At 32.5% G+C, this 20,667-nt stretch overlaps 1 protein-coding gene across 1 annotated transcript; it reads right to left on the bottom strand.

Annotated features, from left to right (window-relative positions):
* Window positions 1-312: 312 nt before the first annotated feature.
* Window positions 313-12,876, bottom strand: Cda4 (chitin deacetylase Cda4). Its single transcript, XM_088270363.1, has 12 exons — window positions 12,749-12,876; window positions 7,891-8,015; window positions 6,626-6,737; window positions 5,822-5,949; window positions 4,957-5,099; window positions 4,740-4,782; window positions 3,796-3,972; window positions 3,431-3,569; window positions 2,864-2,967; window positions 1,746-1,888; window positions 1,375-1,599; window positions 313-583 (listed from the first exon to the last, which is right to left on the bottom strand). Exons 1-12 carry the CDS (start codon window positions 12,828-12,830, stop codon window positions 505-507), a joined length of 1,500 nt encoding a protein of 499 aa, XP_088126489.1. The 5' UTR covers window positions 12,831-12,876; the 3' UTR covers window positions 313-504.
* Between the last annotated feature and the right edge of the window lie 7,791 nt (window positions 12,877-20,667).

Here is a 20,667-nt window from a genome sequence, read left to right as displayed (position 1 = left end):
TATTCTGATAGTCTGCCTCCGTAGTGTAATGGTCAGCACGCTGGGGTACTGTACTGGAGGTACCGATATTACCCTGGACTGGTATCGGAAGCGGAGGGCTGATCACCTTTCTTTCATGTGTTAACGATCAACATAATACTGCGTTTATATGATGCAGTGCCTTATGCACCATCGGGTGCCGATATGGGTTTTAAAAAAAAACTTTCTGAAAAAGGAATATCGTATTTGACACCAACAGTACTTTTAAAGACTTAAAAAATTGAGATATGTGAGCAGCCAATGAATCATGTTAGGAGTAAATAAAATAAGTTGTATAAAAAATGTATTTATTAAATAAAAACAGAGCGAAGCCATTGCATGGGTTCACTTTGTACATCTTTTACAAAGAAATAGGTAAATAATTCAACCATTCAGCTTTGGTAATAACAATGAATATTTTATGGCGTTTCTGACAAATCTGCCTGCCTATAAATATTGTCAATGTCCGACGTCCCTCCATTCTCTTTACTTCTTTAAGTTGTCGGGAATGTAGTTATCCTTCCCGGGAATTCCTGTTCCTCCTGAGTCTCCCAGCCAGGGATACCTGCAAGTTAGGCAATCATATGTTTCTTAATTCTGCATAGTATCCAGAGAATTCAAAATCGACTATCAAATTATGAAACATCTGATGAGAAATCATGTTAATTCAGATTAAACGTATCAGTACTAAAAAAAAACATTCCAGTGAAATTGGTAATTTAAATTAATTCAAATATAACTAACCATCACACCGCTTCCCCACAGCGGTAGGCAGAGAGAATAGAACGCCACACCATTCTGTCTTTGCAAACATTCCTCGCCTCTTCCACGTTCATGCATCTCCTCATACACACCTGCCGATTGTTTCGACTCCTAACCTGACCTTTTTCAAGTATTTGGCATACCTGATCGTGCCAAGTTTTTCTCGGTCTTCCTCTGCTCCTTTTTCCAATTACATTCACCTCATAAATTTGTTTTACGTTCTTTCCTCACTCATTCGTTCTACATGTCCAAACCATCTCAACACACCTTTCTTAATTTTATCGATAATGCTTGTCTCAGCTTTGCATTCCTTCCTTATTTCACTATTCGAACATCTATCATACATCGTTTTGTCGCACATTCTTCTGAGAGATTGCATTTTGACTGCATTCAGTCTACTTTCATCCTTCTTTTGCCGACTCCATGTTTCACTTCCATAAATGAGGGTCGGAACCAGGACTCTGTTGTGTACTGACAGTTTGGCTTTCGCTGATGGGTTTTCCCTTTTCATGATTGGTTTACTTGCAATTTTATATATATATATATTTCACTGAGCGCTTTCTTCCATAACAGATTACGTAAAACCCGACTTACTGATTAGGACAATCACTGCAAGTTTCCATGTATCTGGTATCAGTGAAGTTGGACTCTGCTGTCTTGAAGGGTAGCGCGCACTTGTTAGAATTCTTGCAAGGTACTGGAGGGACATTTCCTTTCTTGTCACACTTCCAGGCTTCATAGTTGTTGAGTTGATCTGTCGATTTGGGATCTGTCATCCATGTTAAAGATTGTGTCATTGTCACGAACCATACGTCGGGTCTGTAATTAAATTACATTTATATTTAGTTGAAATATCACTGATTCCTTATCATTACATCTTTTAAAGAATAGAAAATGTAAGTTTTTAGATTTATATAATTTAAAAAATATTTTTTATTTATTAGTAAATGTAAACTTTGACTTACAAATCAGATGCCCATTCCAAGAACTTGTGGAAACCTCTTTCCAACTCCTTGATCTGGAACCAGTTGGTGTGGAAAGGCATCACGTATGGAGCGCGGTTTTGTTCATAATAGCGGCTGAAGTCTTCTTGAAGCCATTCAAGGACCTAAAAATTACAATATAAATACTGAAACATGACATGATAAAATGTAGGCACTACATCCTATATCGCTCACTCTTTTTAAGAATGTCATAAATCAAAAATTGTCAATTTTCAGTTGTGCATGTTTTCGGAATGCCCAGAAAATGTACTGTATCTCAGCAAAAGAGGCATATTTTTAATATTTATGCACTACAGGGCAGAAAATTTTATTTTTGCATTTTGAAGAGAAGGTATTGTTTAATCATTTTTTTAAATATACTAAATATTTTTCAAATGGAGAAGAAACCTTCAGGTTTTACCTAAAAAGAAGTGGCTTGATATTTATTTTTAATACATTGTGTTATATTTTTAAACTTTAAAAACGTTCTCCTGAAAAATCAAGTTTTTTGATTTATGACTTTCTAGAAAGGAGTGAGCTATATGTCTATCACAACTCGGTTGGTTTTGTAATTTGGGATATGGTGTATTAAGGTGGTATATGAATTCTGTAATCAACCTGTAAACATCATACTTAAATTAATCTAGCTGCTAGTGTGAAGTCAACAATTTAGCATTGAAATGAATTTTTATAGCATTTTTTAGCATGTAAAAAGCAAGCAAAAAAGGTTTTTAATAAGGAATAGAAATTGATAGCGTTGTTTAATTATGTAATGTAATGTTAACATAAGAGTTTTGACATATATTACCATAAAATATAAAAATAGTAGGTTTGTCAGGCAGATTTTTCACCAACCCCCGGCCTGATTAAGACAGTCTGTTGTCCGACCCTCAGAATACTAATCAAAAGTAACCGCAAACCTAATTCTGATCTGTGCAATGTTTTTTGGCATCTCTCATGCTCTACCAAAAGTAAGCAAATAGAACGCTTTTAAGCATCTCCCGTCCTCTACTAAAAGTATATAATATACACTTAAGAGTTTCCCGCAAATAATGTGTTAATATTGTCAAGTCAGTCTAGGCCAAAATACTTTAACATACCTCATCGGGATCATGGTTATGAAGAACGCATTGATCCAAGTAAGGGCAGTGTCCTCCTTCATAACTTTCAATGTAGTGGGCGTTTAGTGGAACTTCCCAAATTCCTGAAATTACATGTTTCTTGAAAATATTTTTAAAGCACTAAATTCTCACACACTGATTGTTGGGGGTGATATTTTAGGATATGTGTACTGTATAATAATGTGAGTATAATTTAGGAGAAAACAAACACATTAAAATTAAAATCTTCATCTTCATTTCTTAAATGTGTCATAAAAGCAATTGATTTTTTTATTATTATTACTGAACCAATTTACAATGTCATTGAACTAAATGCATTAATTTAAGACAGAAATTTAAATAATTTTACTCGTGCACCATGGTGCAATTAAATGTAAAGCAGGCATTGAGGTTTGTTTCCTGCCCAATGAATGGGAAATTTAAGAAATGTACCGTTTAAATTGATACCTGTGCCGTCCCATTCATTCTTTTCTACCAGCAGATAAGCGTAAAAGCCATCTAGGTTACTTCTTTTAAAAATAGAATAACAAGTGAGAGCAAACTCACCTGGGAAGCTCTTAGTTGGGCAAGTGCCGGACTTGCATTCATGGGGAATCTTATAATCCAATGTATAAGGCCAGACTGGCACTGGAGATGGTGGCGCACTGATAGAGCTATCATATATATACCCGAAGTCTTCCAGAACCTGAGAGTCATATAATATTGCGATAGTTAGGACTAATTTGAAATATTTCTTAGATGCTAGCATAGCTATACCAAAGCTAACAAATTAAAAACTATGTAGAAGCTATTAAAAAATGCCTGTGTATATACGTAACTCAATTTTAATATGTAAATTCAAAGTTAAAGTTTTTCTATTTCGAAAATCAATCGCAATTTATTTAGGTCATTTAAATTGAATAATTTCATACCTTGTATTGTGTATTTCTGCCTGGCTTCAGGAATGGAGCTCTCATCCCGACGATATCACTCCTTGAGATGTTTGAGAAAACTCCTAGAATTTCTCGCATTCCAATCATTTCTCCCACCCACTCTTCATAGCCCTTATCTTCGAGACCTTGTTGGAGTGAAATACTATCTGTTGCTATCTGTAAACATTCAAGTCTTATAGTTTCATTGTTATAACAAGTGGTCAATTACTAATGAACAATGTAATCGATAATAAACGACTACCGTGTTTAATAATCATGGAAATGTTTTTCTTTTTTTAAGTGCAACTTCTTAGGCGACGATTCGATAGTTGATAATTGAATTTGTCTAATTCACTCTCAATTTTCACAAATTGAGAGTGAAATTTCCAAGATGTGTCACATTTATGAACCACATTTTGTTACACAAGAGAGAAGAAAGATATAACGTAGAGGGAAGGAGAAAGAGAGGTATATATTCCGACGCTACGGGAGTAGAGCGAAAGAGAATGACATTAACACAACGAAACAAAGCGATAGAATAAAATGTGATCTTCTATTCTACAAGACCAAGACACCATTACAGTTATCTAATTAATAGACCCTGTGACTCGTTTTATACAATAAAGAATTCATTGGTACAAATGTACAAAATTGGTGAACTAAATTTTTATTAATGATTGAATTTTTTCTAACACATTCAATGCATATAAAATAATCAAAACTTGCGAATTTATCAATACCCATAACTTTGTTGAAAATCAAATTCTACTTTCCTATTCCTCCATGTTTTCAAAACACATAAAGCTGGCTAGGGATCCTTATCTTTATTCAACGCGACTCCCGCCAATGCGTAGCTGCAATATTTGTATGGATACACAGAATTAATGTATGTTATGTGCAACTTTTTTCAAAATGTAAAATTAAAAAAACTGCAAAAGACTTACCTCATGGCCATCGTGCGCAAGTGACTGTATTTGGACATAGTTGCTGAAAAACAAATGAAAATAATAGTAAAATACAAATAAAAACAAGGTATCTATGTAAATATGATGATTGGCATTTTTTAAGTCGCTTCTTCACAAAAATCCATTGTTATCATGAAGCTATAGTTACCAAAAAACACCATACACTCAAAATAAAATTATATGTAAGCAATAATACCTGTATTCGTGAGCAACAAAGAATGTTCCTTTAATATTACATCCATTTGGATTTTTAATGCGGCCATTGAAAACTTTTTTGTATAAATCATAATTGTTCAAATTCACAGCACCATCGAATGTCAGAATTATCATTTGTGGAGTCTGAAAAAAATAAGTAACTAAAAAAAATCATGGACGCATTACATTCCTTAATTGTTACATTTTTTAAATACAATTTGTGTTTTGTACATATTGTCGGCTTAGTATGTAAAAGTTGGCTCATCAAGCAGAATTTATTGATTCCACTTTAAACTTCATTCTTCCACATATATTTAAAAAAAAAAAATTGTGATCATATATATGCAAATATGTATAAGTTTTGATAAAGTGGGGGATCAAACAACAGATCTCTGAAGTACAAAACATTATCACAAAACGACAACCCAACTCGATCTGACTGGAGTGTATAGCATGCTAGTTTAATCATAATGTTATCACAATTTATTGTAAACTCGGAGGTAGCTACATTACAGGTTAATCTTATAATATGTTAATAATTACAATGAAGATAATGGCAAAACTCAAATATTTTACACAGCTTATTACTGAGACTTCAAGGTAACAATACCCTTAGTAGTCTTGCCTTGGACGAAAATGTATGTTAAAGAAAGTTTGTAACTAATTTTACTACTTTGTAGTAAAATTTAATTTTTTACTGAGAATATTACCATTATAAAAAAATCTTAACATCTCACAAAATAGCAGGGCTGATGTGTAACTCTTAATTCGGTATTTGAAAAATGTCTCATTCTTGCGATGGACCAATTATTATGTATGTCTTGTTATAGCCATGGTGTATATATTTTAGTGGAAAAACTTTTTACCTTTTCCGGGTCCAAATCTCCAGGGATCAAAGTCCCATCCTTTGAGCAGAAACAATATGGAAGTGCACAGTTAGCGGGATCACACTTCTGCGCTAAATCAACCGCTGCCTCTGTAGCGGGTGCAGGGGCTAAAATAAAAAAAATCATTACAGTTTAAGTTATATCTGCCAACTTCTGTTAAATCATTGTAAAATGGAATATTCGCAATTTTATATCTTAAAAATCTGACTTAAAATGGAAAGATTTACAAATACAACTGTGAAACATAATGCCCCACAAGGATCCAAACCCTAGTTTCCATCGTCCAGGACGTCCACTGCTGAAGATTTGTCAGCAGTTCTCTTCTGAACTAAGGCATCTGACTGATAGGTCCAATATATTGATGTTCTAGTATGAATAATTAAACTAATGAAAATGTCTGGCAATAGATGCTGTATGTAAATTGCATCCCTTAGTGATATAATTGATACCCAACAAATGATCACCCTAAAACTATATTAAACGTTCTTCATATCATGACACTCAGTATGGTAATAAATAATAAATATAAAATGTTATTAAAGCTGAAAAAGAATATCCTTGGAGCAGTAAATCTATGAGAATTGAGTATCACAGTAAAGCGGCCTTAAGGTAGAATTTTACGAAAATGACGCTATATAAATAATCCAAAACTTTTACTTTTATTATTCAATTGCCAGACATTTGTATTTTTGAAAACATAAATATTCATTTAAATCACTACATTATTTCGCATCCAATTTATTAATTTAAATTAGGTTAAGGAATATTCTTTTTTAAACTTACTGGCTGCAATTGGTCCACATCGAGCTTCATTTTTAAATGTACAAAACTTGCTGATGTCATCAAAATGGAGTCCTGAAGGACATCTATTTACGTAAGGAAATCCATCGACGCACTAAAATTTTAATGGCCATTAGTTCAAAATAAAAAATATATAAGAAAGTTAGTAGTATATCCCTACATAAATGCACGTTATGTTCTGAAATCGTATTTTTTTAAATTTCGCGGCAAAATCGGAGCGAAAAGTCATAGATAAAAAGTAACGAAGTCACAAAGCAGTGCTGCCATACACTTTAAATTAAAATCTTATGTTGTCAAAAAATTGCGAAAATGTAGAATAATTCTGTTGTATAAAAACTATAAACATATTTTCTATTAAAATAATATTATTATCACTCTTTACTGTTTAATGTGCAAAACAATGTTTAATACATACATATAAATCAATTATTTCAATTTATTTATAAAAATAACGATAAAATGACCTTTCACAGATTAAATTGATTGAATGTAAAAAGCATTTCTAAACGTAAACTTCCGCAAATTGTTTGAATTATGTAAAACTTATCAAATTTGTAAGAATATTTTGATATGCATTTATTTAAGTACCACAATAAAGTTGAGTTCCATTTGCGTGTGTTAGAGCTTGTGATAAATTATTGAGTTACGTGTGTTGGATGAGAAGAGTTTCGGCATTTTTTTCCGCAATGGGACAATGGGAACTGTGTGGAGCTTGAGGTCAGGTTTCCTGGCGGGGTGCGGTTTTGGGCTATACTAAATAAAATTCAACTTACTAATCGACCATATTAATACTAAAAATTGGGTATGTTTAGTAAAGTAGGAAAGGTTCTATAAAGTGGTTATTAATATACATATTACACTGCCAATGATAAGATATTGAAAACAGTACGATTGTTCGCAAGAATGGATTTTAAAATGACCAAATGGCGTAAGATATAAAAAGTTCCGAGCAAAGAGCAGGTAATGTGTGGCTCGATGTTTTTATGCATTTAAAATGTATTAAATTAATACTGAGAATCAAAAATAATATATAATAATAAAAACCGGTTAGTGTGTCCGAAGGACAAATCGTCTATAGTTAATTTGTATGCATGTCTCGTTAGGTACCTGTATAATGTTGGAGATTGTTTGTTTGCGGTTGGCAGGTAGAATAATATATTTTAGAACAATTACTATTTGTATATAAAAGGATATTTACTAAATGAAAAAAATTTCAATGTTTTGGTAAACCTTAATTATAAAATTACCTGATAAAATCTTCTGCACGTAGCGGGGTCTGCAAAATTGCCGTTTCCAACTCCCTCGGGACAAAGGAACTCTTCCTGTTTTTTATCTTCTGCTTTCGGTTTTCTAGAATCATTTTGACTGGAAACTGGGGAAAAATATTTGTTTTGAATAAAAGTTTTGAAATTTCATGTTACTCATTAACTATGTTACAAAATACAATGCCTGGTACACGCACACAAATGATTTACAGACAAACGAATGACAGACCTCCGTTTCATCGATAACTTCTGGTGACAGTGGAGTCTTAGCTCTGTATGTAGAAGTTAAGTTATTATTCGTGTGCCTAACTGAGGGTGCGATATCAAAGTGTGGTAAACATCCGATAAACATAATAACTCAACTTAATATACTAACAGACAGGGTTTCTCTGGCACCGGGAATCATAGATAAACCGGATGGCCCGCCATAAGCATTCGCGAAAACATTAGCGTGTGTATAGCAGCCATAATAGTAGGCATTGTTGGCCCACAATTCAGTGATCAGTAATAGATAAAACACTTTATCAGGTATCAGAAAAACAACTAAAGAAATAATTTCAACAGAATAAAAAATGGCCTTTTTGTATTTTATTTTATATTTTGTTCGTGGCATGTATTTTGAAGATATTATGTACCTACACCCTTTTGTTTTGAAATTTGACATAAGTAAATAAGTTTTTTGTGCACTGTGTCATATGGACACAGTATTTTCTTGTTCGATAATTGCACTAAGGCAAGGTGATCCGACCTGAGGTTCAGGTACCAGTCTTGGTGATATAAAAGAAATATTACAGTACAAAAATCACTTAAATTTACTTTAATCCTCACGGAAATCGAACCAGGGGCCTTCAGCATGGTAGGTAATCGTTTTAACCACTACACTACAGAAACAGATGAAGTTGATTAGACTCTATATTCTTTGGTTGGAGGGAGAAATTTTTAAAGAAGCAAGGGGAGCCAGATTCAGGAAAATTGCATTTTTACTCAATATTTTCTGCCAAATATTAATTAGACAACAAAATAATCACATTTGGATTATGGATAATTGATAAGAAGTACATAAAAACTGCAATCAAAATTAATCAAAGCTATACATAGGCATGTATGTATATATGTATATGCAGATGCGTAAGTTGATTTAAGTTTTTTGTTAAAGAGAAGAGAAGGGTAAGATTTGTAGGGAGATAGTATTATTAAAACGTAAAACATAGTGAATTCTTTTTTATGCGTTGCATTTTTAAAAGCTTACATTTTCACATTTTTGATGAAAGGTACTTTGATGGAGTATCCAAATACTAAATTAGCATATTTTATATAAAAAAAACGCATCACCGTAACAAAATATCTGTTCGTATGGAAAAAAAGAAAAATCTTTAACATAATTTATGCATTTAAACTTTTTTGTGAATGTCTTAACTCATGACAGGTACTGATTTCTTATCTTATTGTTTAATAATATGAGAAAGTACCAAAAATATTCGAAGCATGAAAAAATAATCAGATGTACATTCACGATTTGTTACGTGAACAAATATAATTTTACAAAATGTTCGTTTTAAATATGCTTTTGATGTTTACTACAATATTTAAACGTTAAAAAGAATAACAAATAGTATTTTCTTTAGTAGGAATCCTCTTTTCTGTTTGAATTATAATAATAATTGTTATCACCTAACAAAACATGCAATAGCATCAAATATATGAAATACATGTATATTTCAAAGATATTGTTCAAAAAGTAATTTGAAAAGAAATATTTAAAAGAGTAGGTACCTACATTACATTTGGTTAATATTGCATTCAAATCTCAATAAAAACGTTTAAGTACAAAATAATATTCGATAGTAAATATTCAAAATACGTTAAAAACGTAATATTTTCGTAAATATTTGTACAGCTACAAACCTTCGAATAATATACTTATTTATAAAATAAGATCCAAAAAATAGATTATTGCTGATCAAATTTTGCACGAGTACCTACCTACGTTTACTACTTATGATACTGCGTTTCAATACCCCTTGAGTAAGTTAGTATACATACATATACGTATATGAATTAATAATAATAATAATAAAACTACATAATCAGCTTTACAAATTTCTTTCTCATGTCGCTGTTAGAAAAAGTTCAAACTTCATTAGTGTTCTTGTTATGTTGAAATGTTTCTTGTTATGGACAAAAGGGATGATTGAACAAATCATATACCTGGTAGACAATTATTTTGTTTTTCAGAAGGTAGGTAAGGACAATATATATTATTTTATTCCAAACATATCGATAATATTTTAAATACTTATTATTCAATACGAGACTGACCTCCCGTTAACCTAAACTATCTACATTCCTATCGTGAATGCCACAGCATACGAAATGCCCATTTTATGGATTTTTGATGGATTTTTATCATGATGTCTTATTATTGGCTAATAAATTAATATGAAAAATCACAAGACTATTGGTATGATTCTTATTGAAATCTGTAAATAAATAAGGGAGATATGAATGTTTAAACTTTAGATATTTGAGTAAAACGAAAACCTACACCGCTATACGTCATCAAATTTTACGTCATCGGGTGTGTTATGGGCCGTATCCCTTTATGTATCTGCCCTATAGAGCTGTAATAGTAGTAGTGTGGATTCGTTTCTGTGACGTCATTGGTTGCCAACATACGAAAATAACGTTTTTACGAAGGCGGATTTTGCAAAAGAAAATAATGAATTAAAATATTGATTATATCGGCTGTTATAAACACAAAACGAGTCTAATACAATCTTTTATAGGTTGAGTATGTTAAATTAGATATTCCTCCCGTCAAAAAATGATCCATTAATTCAACGCTACCCTATTTATTATGTACAACATCCAACCGCTACTTCCCCTACTTTACTAACCGCGAAAATTTGTAAAGTATCGTTAGTTTGCGATATAATGTTTAAATAAAAACGGACGCTATTTTTACACTGGAGAAAAAAACCTTAATAAACTTCGGGATTTTAAAATTCTCATGAATATAATCAATTAAAAAAAGTTAAATATAGAAAGTTATTTGAATGGAGAGTTCAAATGACAAAATGTAGAAATATTGGGATATTGTATTTCTCTGATTTGCCTATATTAATGTTCAAATTCAATGAATTGTAAACATATTTTAAGGTAAAATAAGATATAATCTTAGATTCTGGCAAAAATCATATTCCGTAATTTAAAAAAATCCACATCCGTTCCTATTTTTTTGTTTTCTCTGAAAAGAGAAGAATGAACTTTCCATTTACAATACCTATAAGATTTTATCGTATATTTCGTAAAATGTATTTGCCGCGAATTTCTTTGAGTTACTAAACTAAAACATAGATAGAAGGCTTTTTTTGGAAAAGAATTAATAATCTCATTTTAAAAATATTGAACGAAAATATTCCAGTTACAAAAAAAATATGCTCTCACAGAAACAACTTTGTGTACAGTTCTTGAACTTAAAGCTCACAATCATAATATGCACATATTCATACCTTATACATAAGGTATTCATATGTAAATATGTTGTTCCATCTATATTATCTACATGAAGCATATAAATATTTTATTTTTATTTATGTTTTATTTAATGAAGATCATTATTTTCATGACAAAATATTATGTATACGATAAATCAATACAAAATTTCATAAGCATTTAAAACGTTATCAGTGGCGGTCCTAAATTTTTAAAATTAGGTGGTCGGTATATTGCTTATTTCGCATGCGAAATTTGTCAATGATCAAATGATCACTTAAATAATGTTTTCAAATGTTTGACAAATTCGTCAGATGTAAGTAAAATATCGCAATAAATGGTTTTGTTTAAACCAAAAACATATTTCGTGATGTATAACGATTGAAATAGTATTGGTTATCATGAATTCGTGAAATAAGTTATGAATATATATTTTTTTATAATTTGTTCATTCGTACTAACCTGTTGTACAATGAAATCTTTAAGATGCAGTGGAGTGAGAGTAGCCCATGGCCATAAAAATGCAAGGCAATTGCAATCCTGATTGTTAAGTAGATAGGTGCTACTCACTTAGTCAAGGATTACCTGTCTCCCGCTATGCTATATTTCCCGGAAATATTTTATAAGACAAGGAAAAAAATACTATTGAAAAGTTTAATAATCAATTACCTTCGCAGCATATATATATGTAATATATATTACCTACCTGTACTAATGATCTCTATTTTTGTACAATTATTTCAATTGATTGTCATTGTGAGATATGAGACACTTTCATTCAGTGCGAAATAAAATATTCATAAAATAGATTTACGTGCTTGAGTAGATGCCTATTACATTTTATTATGCAAGTTTTCAATGAGAGCACGTCAAGAAACGGAATGTGAGTAAAAAATATTACCACAGCACAATATTACATATAGTAATCGATGAAAGTACACGCCCAGCTACCGAAGGAAATGGAAATGATATTTACGATCGAAACTGAAACTGGACAAGCGTCCGGCAAAGAGAAATTATTAATTGCGAGCGTACACTTTGATCTCTCTTCTTTCACTACCTTATCGCGACCTTCGTAATTTGATGGGGACATTCGGGCATCCGTACTTTCCAATACCAAAAGTAAACACGAGAGTTATTGGCATTCCGTCATGTGTCGGCTGTTAATGTATTCTGATCCAACTAGATCCCCGCCACCCGCCACCCGCCACCCAAAGACAGACGCCGGAAGCCTCCCCGAGAATAGCGATCTGCAGTTAGGCCTGCAAGCACACCACCCAACACACAGAGCACTCGAATAGCGTAGTCCGGTTAGTAAATGGCGGTGTTATGTCACCTGTCTCACCTATTATGATAGAAAATGCGCACAGCACGAATGCACGGCTCAACAGTTTGTTGTCAAGCATGATTGCGTTCGAGAGTAGCATGCAGCTCTGGCTGCACTGCTTCTCCTTTCACTGGTTCGCGAGCACTAAGTGGTGATGGATCACCCGCCGCCAGCTGCCTCCACTCCAGAGCTGTAGAGTCTACTCGCTGCTGCCCGGGGCCACTTCCAACCTTCTTGCTCGGATCGACAACCGACTTTCTTCCGCTTTGCATAAACATTGCGACGGGTCAAGGAAAACGCACTTTTGCAGGTATCGACATCAAACCGGAGGGTAGTTACTAGCGTTTTTTCATTCATTACTACAGTGATAGGTGCTAATTGATTTAATAAAATTATTAATAAATATATTTTTAAATTTTACAAGGTGCGCGATCTGTTTAATTGCTCAACTTCAAAAATGAACCGGTTGTAGTCAGTGAGTCGAAAACTTGTATTGTAAACAAGGCGACATCAACACTTCTGGAAAGAGAACCATTATTTTAAATATAATAATCTTAGATTAATAATAAATCATATATTTTATACTTAAATATGTTATTCAGGTATCCGCGTCCGAAGATAGTCAAGCTAAATTATATATGTAATTATATCTACAATATAATAATGTGCATACGTAGGTATATATAAAAGATTTCAGTCTTCTTCTCATAATTCGTTTGTATTTCAGGGCGTTATAAGTATGGGCATCATAATTAATCCTTTGCCATATTTGGACTTACCAACAAATAATAGGACTTTGCACCAATATTTAAGGATTTATTTTTGTCATACTATTTCATTTACCTAATAAGATTGAGTAACCACTGAGAGCTGAGGTATTTGGAAGAACGGTTTCGAAAGTCTAGTCAAATAATAATAATGACCACAAACTGTTTACTTCGTTATTAACAGGTAAGTATATACTTTGAACTACGAGTTCTCAGCAGGAGGCACTACACAAAATAAACATAAATAATAATAAAAATTCAAGACCAACGAGAGTTTATATAAAACTTTCTCAAAAAATGAGAGACTACTGGGACGTGCCCATAAGATGGTAAGATAGTTCCAACAAAACGATGAAAACCGTGAAATCGTAATGAAAACTGTTAAAACAAGATTTTCACTTTTAAACCTGTACCCGTGACTGCGCTGTAAAAAGTGTTTTGTTTTATTGCTTTAAGTGAAAAGTGAGAATGGATTTATCATAAGTCATTTTTAAGAACTGTTTTTAAAATAAGGGTTATGTACAAACACACAACACACAATAAAAAATGTAATCGACAAATCATTAATGCATTAAATAATTAAAACAATATGAAATAATATTATCTTATAAAAATTACTGTATACTACGGGACGTTCTGATGTCGGGTCCGCTGGTTTACCGATTACCGAAATTATTTATTCCCTATCGAATATTATGTATTTTTCAACAAGCTCGCAACCTCTATCGTATTTTTGACCAAATTATACCAACCTCTATACAATTTGTTGTAAGTAAAATGTTTAGACATTTTTAAACAATTGACTTTTTCTCAAATTAATGTGTGAAAAATATAAATATGGAATTGTAAACTTCTTTATATAGAACAAATACAAAAAAAAACATTCCTTTAACCAACTTATATAGGTATTTCAAACACAACATGAACGTGCTGATAATTTGACCACATTTTTCATTTGATATTTCACCTCGAGTACGCACATTCTATGCGGAAATTATTCGATAAATAATTTTAAAATACCTATAAATAAAACTTAACAATAAAACAGCCATGAAAGATAGAAAAATCATTAAACGAGATGAAGAAAAATAATGGTGTCTGAACTTTCTTGACCAATGTAATCAGAAAATGTTATCAAAACTACGTCAAGCTTTTGTTAATATTTTTAATTTTAGTCGATAATAATGAATACAGTCACAAACAGACAATGATAATGTTATTTTTCCGGTAGGTACCTACGTCCAGAGTCCATTTTTAACGAAACAAAATTTATGATATGCGCTAAAACCTTTCTCTTTTACTCGTTTTCAAGATTTTTCCGAACGATTATGTGACGTATCGTTTTATGGGTTTAGTCGTAGTTCGTTGAGACAGGGGCGGTGCGAGGCTGAGGGCCAGAAGCAAAGGAAGCATTACCAAAATCACCAAAACCTGTGTAGACAATACCTAAAAAAAATCATCATTCACTCCTGTCTCAAGCAAATGAATTAACTATGCCATGTCGATTTTTCGGATGGATTTTTACCCGGATGGATTTTTCTTTTAGTGTTCTCATATATTCTACATTTTGAATATTTAAATTGAGTTTTTTTCATATTTATTACTTATAATTTTTGTCATTTACGGACTTCGGACATGATCTATTAAGGTTTTAAAAAAACCTTTCGATTGGTTGAAGAAATATCTTGTTCAGAAATTATGGTTTATTTAAACTGATTTTCGGCGGCTTCAGATAAAGGGTGGCGTCCATTAATTATTTAAAAAAATAAATCCCAAATAAATATAGCAGGCGAGTATCGCGGTTCTGGAGACCCTTTAATATAATATAATATTTAATGGAATAGTTAGAGCCGCCTCTGCGCAGAGGCGCGATTTTCTAATACTTGTTATACTCGGTTCCAATTATATCATGAAAATAGTATGTTTTTTCAAAGTAATACAACATGCCTTATGATTATTATATAATTTCCATACAATCCAGCCAGTGAAGAAGTTTCCCTTCTTTTCTTATATTTCTGCACATACAAATAGGTATGCCAGGTCTACCGGATTAGAGAGAACTCCTTTAGGCTTTACTCGATTGCCAGCGGCCATCATTCACATGTATGGTATATGGGCACCGCCAAGGAGATATTAATACAGTAGCTAAACCCCCCTACAACGTTCACATAGGTACCCCTTTATCTTAGGGAACTTTATAAGGGGTTAATGTTTTAAATTTTATTTTTACATTTTGACTAGCGGAAATGACTGTTATGAGTCATTTAAAATCGAAATACAATTTAAAAATATCAACTTCTCTTTAACGTCCCCTCCGATAACGCGGTACCTATCTCAGCATTATAGGGGGGGTTTACTATATGTACTCATATGCGGTGTGCGTTGTATGGAGGGAAAAGGTGACTGCTACATCGATTTGGTATAAAACCCTTTGCATCTCTAGTTACAGATAGGGAAATGATTAAGAATATTAGCTATCTAAGGTTATTTAGCTATTTACTTCGATTTAAAAATATTAAACATCTTTCTTTATTGGTAATAATATATGTAGGTAGGTATATATTTTTTTGTAAACACTTTTTTTCACATTCATCAGATTTATGGAAAATCTCGATAAATATTTTTATGTAGTTTTCTTACATTCGTGCACCCATTTGATCAAATGTCGCCAACGCAGATCTGATTAGGAATTTTGCGCTATTTCCAATATATGGACCACCTCTTCTATGCTACGATATCGTATTCTATCAAATACTGCGCAATGAAAAAGTCCAATTTTTTAAAATTTATATTACTAAGTAAGTAGGTTTCTCGAACCCGGGACCTCCAGAACGGTAGCCGAGAGTGCTGACCATTACACTACGGAGGCGGGGTAAAATAAATATAAGTGATTTTTTCACTGTCATATTTATTCAATATTACCCTGGACTGGTACCTGAAGTGGAGGGCTGATCACCTTTCCTTCATGTGTAAACGATCAAGATAACATTGCGTTTATATGACCCAGTGCCCTATGCACCATTGGGGTGCGGATAAGGGTTTTATTATTCTTTATTAAGTAGGTTTCTAAGTTTGGCTTGGCCATGTACTCCACATGCCCCCTGAGAGCCTTAATCAAGCTTGCCTCTTTTACAAGGCATCAGGCTCGCGCCGCCCAGGACGTCCACTGCTGACAATTCGTCGGCAGTTCTCGTCAGAACTTCGGGACGCGGATCTGACTTGGGAGGATTCAAGGGAGCTGGCAACCGACAGAAAAGCCTGGAGACAGTTTGCGGACTCCATATGCTCCATCTAGGGAGCGGATATGATGTTATTTTTTGAATAATGAAAGCATTAACGTTGTGGATCATAGTGATACATTATTTTGACAAATAAAAAGACTTTGTATTTTGATCCACTCACATATCGCTTAGTCCTTTCAACAACGTCATATATCAAAAAACTTCATTTTTCAGGAGATCGTTTTTGAAGTTTAAAAATATAATAGAATGTATTAAAAATAAATATCAAGCCACTTATTGAACTTTTTACTGTGCAACAGATCTTTTTAGGTTAAACCTGAATGTTTTTTTCTCCATTTGAAGAATATGTAGTATATTAAAAAAAAAATTAAACAATACCTTTTCTTCAAAATGCATCTGCCCTGTAGCGGGTAAATATTAAGTAAAAAATATGCTGCTTTTGCTGAGATATAGTACATTTTCTGGGCATTCCGAAAACATGCACAACTGAAAATTGTCGATTTTTGAAATATGACGTTGTTGAAAGGAGTGAGCGATATATGATATGATATGGTTTAAGGTTTCTAAATGCATTTAAACGGTATCTACTTCTACCTTTATTCGATCGGTTTTCTGCGTGTCTTGCCCAATCCAACCGAGAATCTATGATAGTTATTGAATATTTCTATTTTATTGCTATTCATTTTTAAAGAGTCATTCGTATACGTGTTGTCCTTTCTTAGTCATGTTGAAATCCATCAACTTAGTTTTCTCTTCATCCATTGATGACAATAAGCCATACAAGCATATCAGGAACAGCTCGGCTGTCCAAACTCAAAATACAGTAAGGGACATTTTTTGTGGTACGTTTTATTTTCATTTTTGGACTAAGTTGATTCTACTTAGTCCAAAAATGCAAAAAAAAACGTACCACAAAAAAATTTCTCTTACTGTGTTTTAAGTTTGGACAGCCGAGCTGCTGGGTTTGAAAGAATTTCGATTTGTTATAAATCAGCCGTTTAACGCCATTGAATACAATCAATATAAGGACTAAAATGTTGGATTACAAAATCGCATTTTGCACGCCATAAATACGAAACAACAAACATGTTGGAATCCGACTGGATTCAGTTCGAGTTATTTTCATTAGTTTTGAAATAATTCTATGAGTAGGTAGTTGTATATTTGCCACATACGATAGCTGTATAGTTGACCATCTTGAATATAAGAAACCGAGTATAAACTTACGGTTCCGATATATTGAAAGCCGTTTTATGGAACAATAACAATAATCCTAGAATATGTTATTATGGTAACTATTTATGTATTTGTATTGTATTATCTATTATGGATTGCATGTTAACGTAACCTACCTGTGTATTTCCGTCTACAGATCTAGTTTTACTTATCATTTACTAATTGTTTCTTAAAATTTATAACATACATTTTTGTAAGTAATTGTGGAGTTGAGGACTTCTTGTAGCAAAAGCAATGGCGTTGGGGCAAATCGAGGTTAAGTGTATGAGACAAACATGTTAAGTAGGTTTTGTCAGGCTACTTAGTAAAAAATAACGTTTTTTATCGTGTCTCCAAAATGCATTCGTCTAACTCCGCGAGGTAAATATTTCGCGAAGATTTGCTAAACCATCAAATCATAGACCAAGATAAAAATAATTATTAAATATATTGATATCTCAACAAAGATGAAGAATATGAAAGACTGGGTATTACAGGGTTTATGACCTATCAAAGGCTGATTTAGTTTAACTAGACTGGCAGGTCGTAAGTTTTTATTGTTAAAAATAGTTTTAAAAATCGCGTTCTTCATAAAACATAAAGGTTGTAAGAATTTATTTTTGCATTCGTCACGCATTAAAAAGTTGTGAAGCCTCACTTTTGCCAATGCATTCAGTATTTTTTTTTAACGCAAATTGTTTTTTTTTTAGAAAAATTTAATTAAAATAAATATCATTATAAATATTGGTTTTACATGGACTGTTTAACGATACAAGCATACTTAAGTTAGCAAGCCAGCAGTTTGTGCATATAAATTTGGTTCTCGCGACGCTTTTTCTACGTCGAATTTCAGTTCGACCCAAGAAAATAAAAATGTTAATTTGTGATGTTTATTACATAATTTTTTTGTATTATTGATAATAATGAGGAAATAATAGTGATAATAATAATAAAACTCAAACATTTCTGGTCATTGCAAAATTAAAATCAAGTTTGTGAAAGCTTTTGTAATTACTTTTCAAGGTGAAATGATTGAATACTTTGTTCAATTGAGATTTAGTATTTCGTTGCTATTACAACACCCGTATGCCAAAAATTACATTAAAATTTACATACATTTGGAATCAACAAAAAACTGTTCTTCTAAAAATATTGATGCATTATAAATGCGAGGAGGTACCAAATTTTATTTTCTTAATTTTGCAGACTGACAGATTTTTTTGACAGTTCAGTGGGACATCTCATAACGAGAATAATTCGTTCCAGCATCATAGTTCGAAACACTCGTTAAGCGAAACATTTTCCCATACAAATCAATGGAAAATACGTTAATGCGTTCCAGGCCGAAAGAAAACTCAATTTTATATGTAATTTTTTTAAGGTTTATTCAAATAAAATTACTTGTAAATAGTTAAGGAGTGTTAAAACTTGTAATATAATTTAGATTTGGAAAAAACAATAATAATAAATAAAAATATGAATTTATGACAAATAATTTATCCCTTTTTACTAAAAAAAACTGTTTTAGCCGACGCTTAAATTTTTTTGCGAAAATGTATCACAATGATAATGCATCATTGAATAAATTTGTAGCAGGAATAGACACCTCCTTATTTGGGTGATGCTTCTTAATCCACGATGCAACAGTTTCCCATGCTTTCAGCATTTCTCTTATTGTGCTAGAATATTGTTGCCCTGCTACTTCCTCCTCCTCCATCAACAAACTCTTCTGTGTAATGTATTGCTGTGAAACACGATGCAACTCTATAAGCTCATCAGTGGTCAGCTCTTGGCTGTACTCTTTCACAAGCTCTTCAATATCGTTGTTATCAACCTCGAGTCCCAGTCGAATCCCAAAATATATATTTAAAGGAATTGGGAGAAAAAAAATAGTTAGGTGTTCTTTGTTTGCCTCAGTAATGTAGTGGTTAGAGCATTTTGCTACCATGCAGGAGGTCCCGGGTTAGAATTCCAGGAGAGCCAAAATAAATAAAAGTAATTCGTTTATTTTAGATGACCGTGGACTGGTACCCGAAGAGGAGTACTGATCACGTTGCTATAGGGTCAATAACGTTTAATATAATACTGCGTCGTTGGGATGCAGTACCATATGCACCATTCTTTGTCTTTCTCTAAATTATTATTCCATCTTAGATTTTTTCTTAGTTCGTATTTTTCGTTTATCTCAAAACTTATGCGTATTGAAAGTTATCTATCATATAATTTAAAATATTTTTCAAAAAGAAATCCCATGGGGCACGTTATCCACAAATATCAGAACTATTTTTTAAAACTGGTAACGATTATGGTTAAATTCATAATTTTGGTTACTTCATATTATTAAAAGCCAATAGCATACAAACAAGCATGTCTACTATATCGCATATTAGACTAACCTCTCTAATCATTAAAGTTTCCAAAACTCAATAAGGGCATCAGCAAAAAATTAAAACCGAAAAATAATTCTTTCGACTTGTGAAGTAACCGTGTTTTTAGATTTGAATATATTTGTCACGGGATCAACCAAATATTATATACTAGAGATTAATTGAAAACATCCTACGAAAAACCAGACATAGTATTAAATGGCTCGGTAGGTACGTGTATAAAAGAAGAAGATGCGTGACGTCTCGGTGAATATTGGAGTAATTTTTTTTCATATTGAAAAGATTGCTCCCCTGTTTGTCTACGTCATGCGCACAATGCAAACAAA

The sequence above is a fragment of the Brachycentrus maculatus genome, unplaced genomic scaffold (genome assembly GCF_059751285.1).
Source record: "Brachycentrus maculatus isolate JH-2025_06_01 unplaced genomic scaffold, ASM5975128v1 h1tg000378l, whole genome shotgun sequence".
Classification (NCBI taxonomy): Eukaryota; Metazoa; Arthropoda; class Insecta; order Trichoptera; family Brachycentridae; genus Brachycentrus; species Brachycentrus maculatus.
This window is presented reverse-complemented; position numbering and strand designations above follow the sequence as displayed.